Source organism: Canis lupus, chromosome 3 (genome assembly GCF_011100685.1).
Source record: "Canis lupus familiaris isolate Mischka breed German Shepherd chromosome 3, alternate assembly UU_Cfam_GSD_1.0, whole genome shotgun sequence".
NCBI classification, from domain to species: Eukaryota; Metazoa; Chordata; class Mammalia; order Carnivora; family Canidae; genus Canis; species Canis lupus.
The window spans coordinates 32,991,166-33,003,181 of NC_049224.1; the positions used below are offsets into that span (position 1 = coordinate 32,991,166).

General features: G+C 47.3%; 1 protein-coding gene and 1 pseudogene across 1 annotated transcript; both read right to left on the reverse strand.

Annotated features, from left to right (window-relative positions):
* Positions 1–2,134: 2,134 nt before the first annotated feature.
* On the reverse strand, positions 2,135–8,480 carry LOC119876157 (annotated as a pseudogene).
* LOC119876131 lies at positions 8,321–9,294 on the reverse strand. Its single transcript, XM_038532571.1, has one exon. The coding sequence runs from the start codon at positions 9,201–9,203 to the stop codon at positions 8,487–8,489; it is 717 nt and encodes a 238-aa protein (XP_038388499.1). The 5' UTR covers positions 9,204–9,294; the 3' UTR covers positions 8,321–8,486.
* Positions 9,295–12,016: the final 2,722 nt, after the last annotated feature.

Genomic DNA, 12,016 nt, shown 5'->3' on the forward strand with positions numbered 1-12,016 from the left:
GGGGAAATTTTGAAGCTCATTTACCACACCGGTAATTGGTTAAGACAAATAGAAACATGTAAAGCTTTCCACACATGAATGAATGATTTATTCATTAAGTATTTATATTGGTACCACTACATGCTAGGCCTTGGTAAAGGGCTCAGGGTGGTGAGCAAAATCAGTGACCTTGTGTCATGGAATTCACAGCCTGGAGGAGGAGATAGATGAGAAATAATGACCATGATGAATATTGTGGAAGCATAGCACATCTGTGAGACCTCTTTGTTGAGAGAGTAGAGACCCCTCTGGATAGTTTAAGAAAAAATTAAATGAGTCCAAGGATGTTAGGACAACCAGACTGACAGGCCACAGGCTAGAGACAGTGGCCAACATGGCCACAGAGAGCTGCAGCAGGCAGAGTCTACAGCTGCCAACTTTGGAGTTGCAAGAAATGTGGAAAGAGCAATTCATCAATGTGGGAAAGAGGTAAAAGGGTCAGGTGGTGGCAAAGTATGCTGCACAAGGGTGTGAGCATGTCAAGGGAGAGAACCGCATGTGACAGGCTCTGTGGCAGGAGAGAATAGAGAAACAGAGTGGCTTCCAGGAGTGTTCAAGAGTAGCTGCAATGCCAAAGGCAAGACCATATGTGGGCAGGACCAACCTCCCAGCCTTCTTCCCAGGCTCTTTGAGTTTTAGTCTCTATTTCAAGAGTGATGGGAGCTGATCATATTTTTTAAAAGATTTTATTTATTTATTCATGAGAGACACACACAGAGAGAGAAGCAGAGACACAGGCAGAGGGAGAAGCAGGCTCCGTACAGGAAGCCCAATGCAGGACTCGATCCTGGGACTCCAGGATTATGCCCTGGGCGGAAGGCAGGCCCTAAATCGCTGAGCCACCCAGAGATCCCCGAGCTGATCATATTTTAAGAAAGGGATGGAGGTGTGTAAAAGATGTCCTTATTATTTTTTCACTTTGAGGAGGACCCTCTGGAAGCATTGTGTGGAATCTACCTTAAGGATGGGTTGCAGGAAGGGCTGAGGGCAGTTAGGAGATCATCTCTACTGGAGTACCTGCCTTGAGAGTGGAACTGTTTTGTTTCATGCCTACAGGAATGGCTGGCACACAACCAGTGCTCAGCAGATGTCTGTAGGGTGATGGAAATACTGTGGAATGCTTAGAGGTTCAGGGAGAAGAGGGTGAGGACATGGGCTGGGCAGCAGGCTACAGAGTCCACAGGGTAGGTGAACATGAAGGGGATACATTGGTTAGGGAAAGGGAAGTGCCAAATATTGCCTGGATTTCAGAAATGAGGAATGCATTCTCAGAAGTGGGGGACATATTACTATATTTCATCAAGCCACTTACCTGCAGGGATAAAGCTCAAATTGTAAGGGAAGTTACTAGTTAAAAATCAGTTAAAGTGTGTTGAATTCACTGGATTCTAAATTTTTTTTTTGGTAAAGGACATCCAACAATAAACTTTTTGAACATGAATCCTTACTATATATATTATCTATGAATATAGAGTTGCGTTACTATGTTGTTGAAATCACACATAAGCATGGAAGTCCCAGTGTTTTCTTCCTAGTCCCTTCTGGGTGGATGGTCTTACTTCTCCTGGAATCCACACAGCCCACTGGGAGGACGCTGTCCTAATGATGCCCTACCCGTCAATGTTTTTGAGTAAAGAAAGGGTTAAGGTATAGTCAGGGAGAGATAGGAGGCCCCTGACTCCCCTGACTAGGCTTATGCAGAGGCCACAGTGACCAGGCTCATAGAAATCCCAAATGCAGAGAAATGTTTTTTTTTTAAATATATATATATTTTATTAGAGTTCGATTTACCAACATATACTATAATACCCAGTGATCATCCCATCAAGTGCCCCCCTCAGTGCCCATCACCCAGCTACCCCATCACCCCGCCCAGCTCCCCTTCCACTACCCCTTGTTCATTTCCCAGAGTTAGGAGTCTCTCATGTTTTGTCACCATCTCTAATTTTTCCCACTCATTTTTTCTCCTTTCCCTTATAATTGTTTTCACTATTTTCTATATTCCTTGTATGAGTGAAACCATAAGATGATTGTCCTTCTCCGACTGACTTACTTCACTCAGCATAATACCCTCCAGTTCCATCCACGTCGAAGCAAATGGTGGGTATTTGTCCTAATGACTGAGTAATATTCCATTGTATATATAGACCACATCTTCTTTATCCATTCATCTTTCAAAGGACACCACAGATAAAAGTTATAAACAAGATTTAACCGGAGAGAAGGGAACATAACAAATCCATTTTGTCCTAAATATAGATGAGATATGTACTGATAGTTACAAATCTAAGTTGTTTGCCTTAAATGTTATAAACCAGATATTTACCAGGTTCCTTGGTCAGTTCTATAAAAAACTGACCATAAAAGCCATTAGTGGCAACCCATTCAGAACTCCTTTTACTCTAGAGAGCTTCTTATTCTGCTTTCCTTTTTTTCCCACCTTCACTTAATAAACTTTCACTTCAGTTCACCCTTTTCTGTCCCTGAGATTCATTCTTTGACTCTATGAGACAAGAACCCTGCAACATTATCAGTATAGATGGGAGAAGAGGGGTCTGCATGGCATCTCCAAAAGAAGCAGAACTTGGAATTTGTCTCTGTAGTTTGTAGGCTGGCTAGGAAAGGAAGGACAGATTCAAATGGTCAGTAATGGCCAAAAACAGAATGTAGGGATCTAGGCAAGGTTCAGGACCACTCTCCAAGCCTGATGGGAATATTGTGAGGGAGCCATGATGGTCACACTATACACCATGTAACTCTATGGCACCTTTGAGCTAAGGGGCAGACAAGTAGGCAGTGACCTCCTCATTCTTCCCACAAAAACCATGCTTTTGTTCGATGTGTTTGGCTTGTGCACTTGCTCTGATTTGAGGGCTCTATGTCTGAACTCTGTGCAGAACCCACTACAGCCTTTGCAGCTGCCCTGAGGTCACCACCTAACCTCTCTAAGCCTTTCAAATCATTCATAGGAAACAGATGTTTGGAGATATTTTAATGAACCTCAGCTGTGTGGGAAACATATATATTTATCCCCCTGGTTTTACTAATTCTGAGCTCCAAGTCTTTGGCACCTGCCAGCTGTGGTTGAAAGTCAGATACAAGCCTAAAGGCCACCCCTATGCTTGTTCAGGGAGAGCAGGGCTCAGATAGCAGGCCTGGCCATCCCTCCACATGGAGGCAGAACTTGGCACCACCCTATGTCCTGGAAATCCATCTTGGAAGTATAAACTTTAAAAACAGAAGTGTGTGTGTTTTTTTTAACCAGCAAAAATAAGTTTATTCATGAATAATGGAACTGTAAACAGGACAAGCAAGCTATGGCAAAGACAGGCAAGAATTAGAATTTCAGATTTGGTCTCCATTTATCTTTCCTTTGAAATTCCCATTGCTATTCTCAGACATTTATGGAGTCCATTTCTCAGCCTAGGGGGAAAAAATCAACACACACTTTCCATTCTGATATCATATTCAACTAAAACTGCACGCCTCTAATGGCAGATTATCTGAAAATATTGTGAAAGAGGAGTATGTGGTTGATGCAGTCTGAGAAATAAACCTCTGGTGTGAATTGCCCCACTTGGAACTGTCTGCAGTGTAAACACTGACAGCAGCCCAGGAAATGGGTAAGATTTATATCTATTCAACATTCTAATTGCTTTCTATAAATGTTGCTATCTTTCCCTTTCCTGTCTCAGCAAACATAAATATCTGTAGTTCCTCTTTGTCTTTCCAGTCTACAGAATATTATTTTTTCCTATTACAATCAAGAGTACAAGTGAATGTACAGTTTTCAAAACTTGAGTGGCTCTGGGTTCTCTGGAGCAAATGCTAAGCAGGATCAGACAAAGTGCCAATAATTAAAAACATATTTGGTAGAAATGTGCTGTCAGAGTCTAGGTGGTGTTTACATGGATAGACTTAATTTTGTGTGTTTGATAGTGGGATCAATCAAGCCTCATAGGATTTAATAAATAAATGCAATTCAGTGCCTGTTACTGCAGTTGTTTTGTTGTGCCCAAGATCGCGAATCCGAGAAACCACCAAGGAGCCAACACTGACACTGATGCAAACACACGAGGGTTTATTTACAAGCTCGAGCCTGGGTCCAAGTATACCCGACCCAGCGGAGCAGGGACTTGGACTCCGAGACTAAGAGGCGTAGCAACTTTATAGGGGCCAGTGGCCAATGGGATAGGCAGAAAGTTGCACAGTCATGCTGGTCCGCTGAGCGGGATTTCCGGTTAGGGTGTGTCCTGGTCTTTGATCAGGGCAAGGCAGTGCCCTAAGTAATAAGCAGGTCAGCACAAGGCGGGTGCAGCCCAAAATAGAGTCAGTCCTGCTCTGCTTGTCCAGGGGTAGGGGATTTTGTTCAATATCCTAGGTCCCACATTCCCCCCTTTTTCAGAGGATCCTATGCAGGACCCAATCATGGGTCCAGGTTGCTCTCAGAGTGAGCCAGGTGAATGATTAAACCAGGATTTTCATCAACCTTGTTGCTGTTCTCGCTCTTATTTACAGTTAAGGCAGCACATAACCCCCCCCCCCCCAATCCTTTGTTGTAAGAAGACTAATTCTAATCTTCTATTCTGAAGGACAACCTCGGACTAGGGAGTCTTGGAGGTGGGAAATAAGCGAGAACGGTGCAGTCTTAGCTTTAGGGGATTGTCCTTGTCTAGTTGGCTTTTTCGTTCTGTAACAAAGTCCATGAGAATGGTGTGTGGCTCAGCTGGCCGGACGTGTGTGTAGTGGACCTAGGGAGTAATCCTGTCGACCTTGAGAGCGGCGGGAGCGGTCAGGATCAGGAGGTAGGGTCCCTTCCAGCAAGGTTGAAGTGTCTGGTGTTGGTATCTCCACACGTGCACCCAGTCACCTGGCTGATATCGATGGGGGTCCGGGGGTGGCAAAAGAAGTTGGTGATCATCAAATTCAGCAAGCACCTCAGGTTTTAAATTGGGGATAACAGGTGGAGGAAGACTGAACATGATTTCATAGGGAGTCAGTCTCATCTTATATGGGGAGTTCCTCACCCTATATAGGGCAAAGGGGAGGAGAGTCACCCAGTCCCCGCCAGTCTCCAGGGCTAATTTAGTTAAGGTCTCCTTTAATGTTCTGTTCATCCTCTCTACCTGTCCTGAGCTCTGGGGCCTATGTGCACAATGTAATTTCCAATCTGCCCCAAGTACTAGTGCCACTCCCTGTGTTACCTTAGAGACGAATCCTGGGCCGTTGTCTGACCCAATTTTAACGGGAAAACCATACCTCGGTACGATGTCTTCCAGCAGTTTTTTGGTCACGATCTGTGCCATTTCATGTTTGGTGGGAAATGCCTCTGTCCATCCTGAAAAAGTATCTACAAACACTAGCAAATTCCTATACCCATATTTTCCAGGTTTCACCTCAGTGAAGTCCACTTCCCAGGAGGCTCCTGGGCAGTCCCCTTGGAGCTGGGTACCCAGGTTAGATCCATGGGCAGAGGCATTTGTTAATTGGCATGCACGGCAGCTTGCCACAATCTGTTTGATCTTTGCTTGAGAGTCTTTAATAGTGATCTTTGCACGTCGTATGAGGTCTTCCATCTTCCTCGTTCCCTCGTGCTCCGATGCATTTTGGATAGGACTCGCCGTCCTAGTTCCTCTGGCAAGATGATGCTGGAGTCCGCGGCCCTCCCCCAGCCACACAACCACTGGGTCATAGGCAAGTGTTTGATCCAGTGTAAGTCAGCAGCAGTATAGTTGGGGGTGTCAGGCAGGGTCGGTGCCCCCGGATCAGGTAGCGTGGTTGCTAAGACCTGGGTCACCAGAAGGGCCGCCTCTTTTGCTTTTAAATCGGCTCGCCGGTTTCCCCTGGCTACTGGCGTGTCTGCCTTTTGGTGCCCTGGACAGTGGATGATGGCCAGGGCCTTGGGCAGCCAGAGGGCCCTCAGGAGTTCAAGAATCTCCGTTTTGCTTTTAACAGTCTTTCCCTCTGCTGTCAGAAGCCCTCTCTCCCTGTAAAGGGCTCCGTGGATGTGAGCGGTGGCGAAGGCGTACCTGCTGTCGGTGTAGACGTTTATTCGTTTACCTTCCCCCATGGTCAGCGCCTTGGCCAGTGCGGTCAGTTCTGCCCGTTGAGCCGACTCCATGGTTCCGGCTGCCCCCGCATATCTGAGTCCTTCTTGGACAAAACTGCTGCCGTCCGTGTACCAGGTGGTGTCCGCATTCAGCAGTGGCTGTTCCTGGAGATCAGTTCTGATTCCGTGCACTTGGCGGACGGTTTGTGGCTGTGGGATTCTTTAAGACGGTTTCCTTCCGCGCATCCGTCAACCATCTTTGTCCATCTTTTAATTTGTACCCAAGGGAGCTCACCTCTGTTCTGCACATCTGGGCTTTTTTAGCTGAGGCCCGGTATCCTAGGGCCGCTATGGTCTGGAGCAAGTCCCTGGTGCCTCGCAAGCATGTGTCCTGGTCCTTCGCCGCCAACAGGTTAGCATCTACATATTGTAAAAAAGTTAAATGTGGGTGCTCGGAACGGAACTCACCCAAGTCTTCGTGTAAGGCCTCATCGAAGATGGTCGGTGAATTTTTGAATCCTTGTGGTAGTCGAGTCCAGGTGAGCTGGCCATTGATGCCTTTCTCGGGGTCCGTCCATTCAAAGGCGAAAAGGTCTTGGCTCCTGGGTGCTAAAGGCAGGCTGAAAAAGGCACCTTTTAAATCTAATATCGTATACCAAGTTTTGACAGAGGCAGGGTGGAGAGGAGGGTATATGGGTTTGGGACCGCAGGGTGCATATCCTCTCCTCGCAGGTTGACTTCCCTCAAGTCCTGGACTGGCCTGGAATCGTTAGAGTGCGGTTTCCACACAGGCAGCAAGGGAGTGTTCCATGCCGCTTGGCAGGGCCTTAACATGCCCGAGTCCAGTAGTTGCTGTATGTGGGGTGTGATTCCCTTTCGTGCTACTAGAGGCATGGGGTATTGGCGGACCCTGACAGGGTCTGCCCCTGGCTTTAGTTCTATGTCTATGGCCGGTCGATGCTGGGCCAGCCCGATTCCCCCAGTTTCTGCCTACGCTTGGGGAAATTCCTGCAGCCAATGGTCAATGTCAGTCATTGGCGCTGAGGGCATTTGGTGGAGATGATATTCGTCTTCTAAACTCAGGACAAGCACCTGAATTGGGTGCGCCCCTTCTTGTTTAGGAGTTTTGCCCCTTCAAGGTGGAAGCAAATTTGTGCCCCCATCCTGGTGAGCAAATCCCGACCTAACAACGGGTAGGGACACTCAGGGATGACCATGAAGGAGTGGGATACCCGGCCCGTGCTGAGATTCACAGTTCTTTGGGTAGTCCATGAGTACTGTTTGGTGCCCATGGCCCCTTGCACCCATGAAGTTTTGTTTGCCAATTTCCCTTGGGGTTGTAATAAAACTGAATGTTGTGCCCCAGTGTCCACTAGGAATTTAATAGGTTGTCCCTCCACTTTAAGAGTTACCCTGGGCTCGGAGAGTGGTGCCAAACCCTGACTCCCCTAATCGTCCAGGTCCTCCATTTCTAACATCTTGGCAGGGACCTTAGATCTTTTGTTAGGGCAGCTTTTTACCCAATGGCCCTCCTCTTTGTAATAGGCGCATTGGTTTTTGTTCAGCTTAGGGTGCTCCCAAGGGGGACCAGGGCCATCCTCCTTACCTGTCCCTGAAGCCAGCTTCTTGAGGTGCCTCGGTCTTTCCTGTGGGTCGTCCATGGTTGTGGCCAGCAGGATCTTGGCCAGTTTTCGGGTCTGCCGGTCACTTAGTTTGGTTTGTTGTTCTTCCGGACTGTCTCTATTATTATAGACTCGTTCTGCCACTATCACTAAGTCCTGCAAGCTCTTCTCTCCCAGTCTCTCTACTCTTTGTAATTTCTTTTTAATATCTGGAGTGGCCTGGTTAACAAAGGCCATGATAATTGCGGCCTTTGTTTCCGGGGCTTTTGGGTTCATAGGGGTGTACTGTTTAAAAGCCTCTATGACCCTCTCTAAGAAGCCTGCTGGACTCTCATCCTTACCCTGCCTCACATCATAGACCTTGGCCAGATTGGAAGGCTTGCGCACGGCAGCCTTGAGACCTGCCATTAGAGTCTGGCGGTGGACCCGGAGTCTCTCCTTACCTTCAGCTGAGTTGTAGTCCCAGGTGAGGCCGGATAAGGGGAAGGCAGCATTTATGAGGTCTGGGTTTTGAGTCGGCTGTCTGTCCTCTCCCAGGACAGACTTCCAGGCTTCCACCTGAATTCATTCTCTTTCCTCGGTGGTGAAGAGAACCTGCAAGAGCTGTTGGCAGTCATCCCAAGTAGGCTGGTGGGTAGAGAGAACAGTATCTAAAAGCCTGATTAGATCTCTCGGATTATCAGAGAACTTTGCATTTGGGTTTTCCAATTATATAAATCACTGGTGGAGAATGGCCAATATAACATTAGCTGTTCGCCAGTCTCATTGGGGGGGCCTCATGGTGCGGAGAGGAAGGGCGGTGGAGTCAGCCAGCCCTGCATTCGGAGGTGGGGCCGCCGGTGGGTCCGACCGTGTGTCCCCGCTGCTGGCCCGTGCACAGGGACTCCCTGGTCAGGGAGGGGTGGCGCCCCTTCTGCAGCCCCCGATGCCTCCAATGGAGGGGCGGAAGGGGGGGCGGTGCCCGGTAGGGCGGCGGGAGAATCAGGTCCTCCGGGGAGGAATCCTGGAAGACCGGACGAAGGGGTGCCTCGGGCATAGAGTCGGTTTCTTTTGGCTTTCCGCAGGGCTAGAATCTCCATGGGTCCTGCTTTGGGGGCTAAAAATGGTTTTAGCCAAGGAGGAGGATTCTCGATCATGTCCTGCCAGATCAGGATGTAGGGCACCTGGTCAGAGTGGCCGTCCGGTTTGTCCCTGAAGATCACGGCCTTAACCTGTAAGATAGTAGGTAGGTGAAAAGTTCCTTCCTGGGGCCATCCCACGTCAAAGGTTGGCCATTCTGATATGCAATAAATTTGGAACCTCTCTCTCCGTATGTCTACGCTCAGAATACGAGCTCTTTCCCTAATATCCGAGAAGTGAGAGAGCATAAGAGATAGGGGAGTGGTTTCTGTCTCCCCCATTATGTCCCCAATCCACACCAAGACACAGACAGTAAAGACAATTAACAAGGACACAACAACACAGACAAATGCACAAACAGTTAGCAAGGACATAGGAACACAGACAAACGTGCAAACAGTTAACAAGGACACGGTAACAGACAAACGTTCCGTGCGGCCGCGGAGACAAAACAGAAAGTAACCTGAAGGGCTGGCAGCCGGCCCTCCTTACAGATGAGGACCCCGTCCTCCTTACAGACGAGGACCCCGTCCTCCAGGCAGGGGCAAGGGACGTCTCCTCAAGACCCCCGGTCGACAGCCCGCCAGCGCGTCCGCCTAAGCCAATGCAGACCCAATACAGCTTGGAATTCCTACAGGTAAAGTACAGTTCAGAGCTCTCAGAGAATATGCGTGCAAAAGGTGGAAAAAGTTGAGTGCACGCACCACGCGTTAAACCCTCCGGATGGGGTCCTGGAGGTTTCTTGGATCCCAGACGAGCCCCCAAATATTGTGCCCAAGATCGCAAATCCGAGAAACCACCGAGGAGCCAACACCGATGCAAACACACGAGGGTTTATTTACAAGCTCGAGCCTGGGTCCAACTATACCTGACGCAGCAGAGCAGGGACTTCCACCCCAAGGCTAAGAGGCTAAGCAACTTTATAGGGGCCAGTGGCCAATGGGATAGGCAGAAAGTTGCACAGTCATGCTGGTCCGCTGAGCCGGATTTCCGATTAGGGTGTGTCCTGGTCTTTGATTAGGGCGGGGCAGTGCCCTAAGTAATAAGCAGGTCAGCGCAAGGCGGGTGCAGCCCAAAATAGAGTCAGTCCTGCTCTGCTTGTCCAGGGGTAGGGGATTTTGTTCAATTTCCTGGGTCCCCACAGTTTATTGCATCACATGCAACAAAATCTACAGTGTGTATATGAATGGTAGCCTGGCCAGGATGTGAACACCAGCAGGTTATAGGGCGAGACTAGGAGTAGGCATTGCTGTTGCTTGGTGCTGTTGGTACTAAGGGACAGGTGAGAGTAGGTAGGGAAAGACAGGTGGGGAGCCACATGAGGAAGCTCACAGAAAGCCCAGATGCAGAAAAATAGAGGAAATATTGACCAGAAAGAATGGATACCTTCTTAATTCCCATGATATTTAAGGAACACCTTGTTTGTTCTCACTATAATTTACAAGAACACCTGTTATTTTCCTTCTAAATATACACAGGATATTCTCATGATATTTACAGATCCATCATGTTATTGACATGAAATCTACCAAGTTCCCTGGTCAGTTTTCTATTTCAGAGAGACCATAAAAGCCCTTAGTGGCAACCCATTGGGGACTCCTGTCTCTCTTGGGAAATTATTTCTTTCCTTTCTGTTCTCACCTTCACTTAATAAACTTTCACTTCACTTCACCCTTTTGTCCAAGCGATTCATTCTTCAACTCTGTAAGACAAGAGCACTGTAGCCCCTGACCGCTACCATGGATAAAACCACATTTCTGGGATAGTGTGAAAAAGGAGACAGATGGATACAAGTAGGCACTAATGACAAGACAGGAAGGCAGAAGGGGCAAGTGAGGGATTTGCAAATGCATCTTAAGCCAGGGATGGTGCTGGGGAGCTTCTTACAGTGCTGGTGCCCATACTGTAGCATTACAGTCTGCAGGTGGGAAATGCAGCTTTGATTCTGAGCCTGATCTCCTTGCAAGAGTTTGTGAATACTCAGCATTATATTTAGAGTAAAAACCAGGGATACAAAAGAATATTTTGCATTCAGAAAGGTCCACAGTCCTGGGAATTTATTCTCTCTTCCCCTGAGGTCCACCTCCTGTTGTTTCTCAGAACAGATGTTAAGGCATCAAAACGAACAATGTTGCATTATTTGGGGGTGGTTTGCACATGTATAATCTGCCTAGTTTCCAAGTGTCTGCCACTTCTTTCTAAAGCCTCCTTCTTACCCACACAAGCAAGTTAGTTAAGTAGTTGGTAAGTAAACTCTTGCTTACCTTGAATTTTGCAAACCAGAGAATTCATTTTACAAAAGAAAGGCTATCCCAGTATGCAGGTTATCCTGATTCTTGCTATTCTTTCCAGTAGCTATTTATGTTGTGTGAAGTCACCTGGAACACTGCATTAGTGAATTCTGAAACATTGCTTCTAGGAGAAATACAGGTTTAGGTCTCAGTGACCTCTGGCCACATGCTTGTCAACTAGTTAATATAGAACCTTGTTTGATGTGTATTTCTGTTTAAAGGCACTTAACATATAACTCATGCCTGAATATGATGCTTATCTGACACATATTTTCTCCATAAGGCACATCACAGCCTTCTGGCTCTTAGGAATATTAGGCTGGAGGCTAGGTAGGCACAAACAACAGGAGGATGGACCTTAGACATCCTGACAGAGCCCCAACTGAAGACTGCCCAGGGACCACCCCATTCCACCCATCTAGCAGGTGGTTTGTGGTTATAACATCCCAGCAGAGGAAGAGTTATGTTTGTTGTGCTTGTTTGTTGCACTTGTCCTTATTTGACCTATGTCTCTAGAATGAAATAATGCTGGGGTTTCCTATCCTTTGCAGGTACTTAGAATACATCTTGGTAAGGGACATGGTAGCTGACTGATTATTATATAATCCAGGCTGTCACTCAAATATTGCCACCATAGACCCACCCAGGAGAAAAATTGATATAAGTTTACAACCCAGAGTTTCTGGGGCCTTTGTCTTTCTTGACTGGCCTGCTCCTGCCTTGGAGCATACTCTAATAAAATTTTGCTCTGCTTTACTTTTGTTTCAACAGAGGTTTTTGTCCTTTTCCATCTGGTACCAGGAGCACCACACAGCAATTTGGCGGTATGCTTGGGAATCATTCTAAATGACAAAATCACCAACAAAAAGCACAAAAATTAAAGAAACATGATACTA

Excerpts from the sequence above, each read along its gene's own strand:
- LOC119876131 (XM_038532571.1), bottom strand. The coding sequence starts at position 9,203 with ATGTCCTTGCTAACTGTTTGTGCATTTGTCTGTGTTGTTGTGTCCTTG.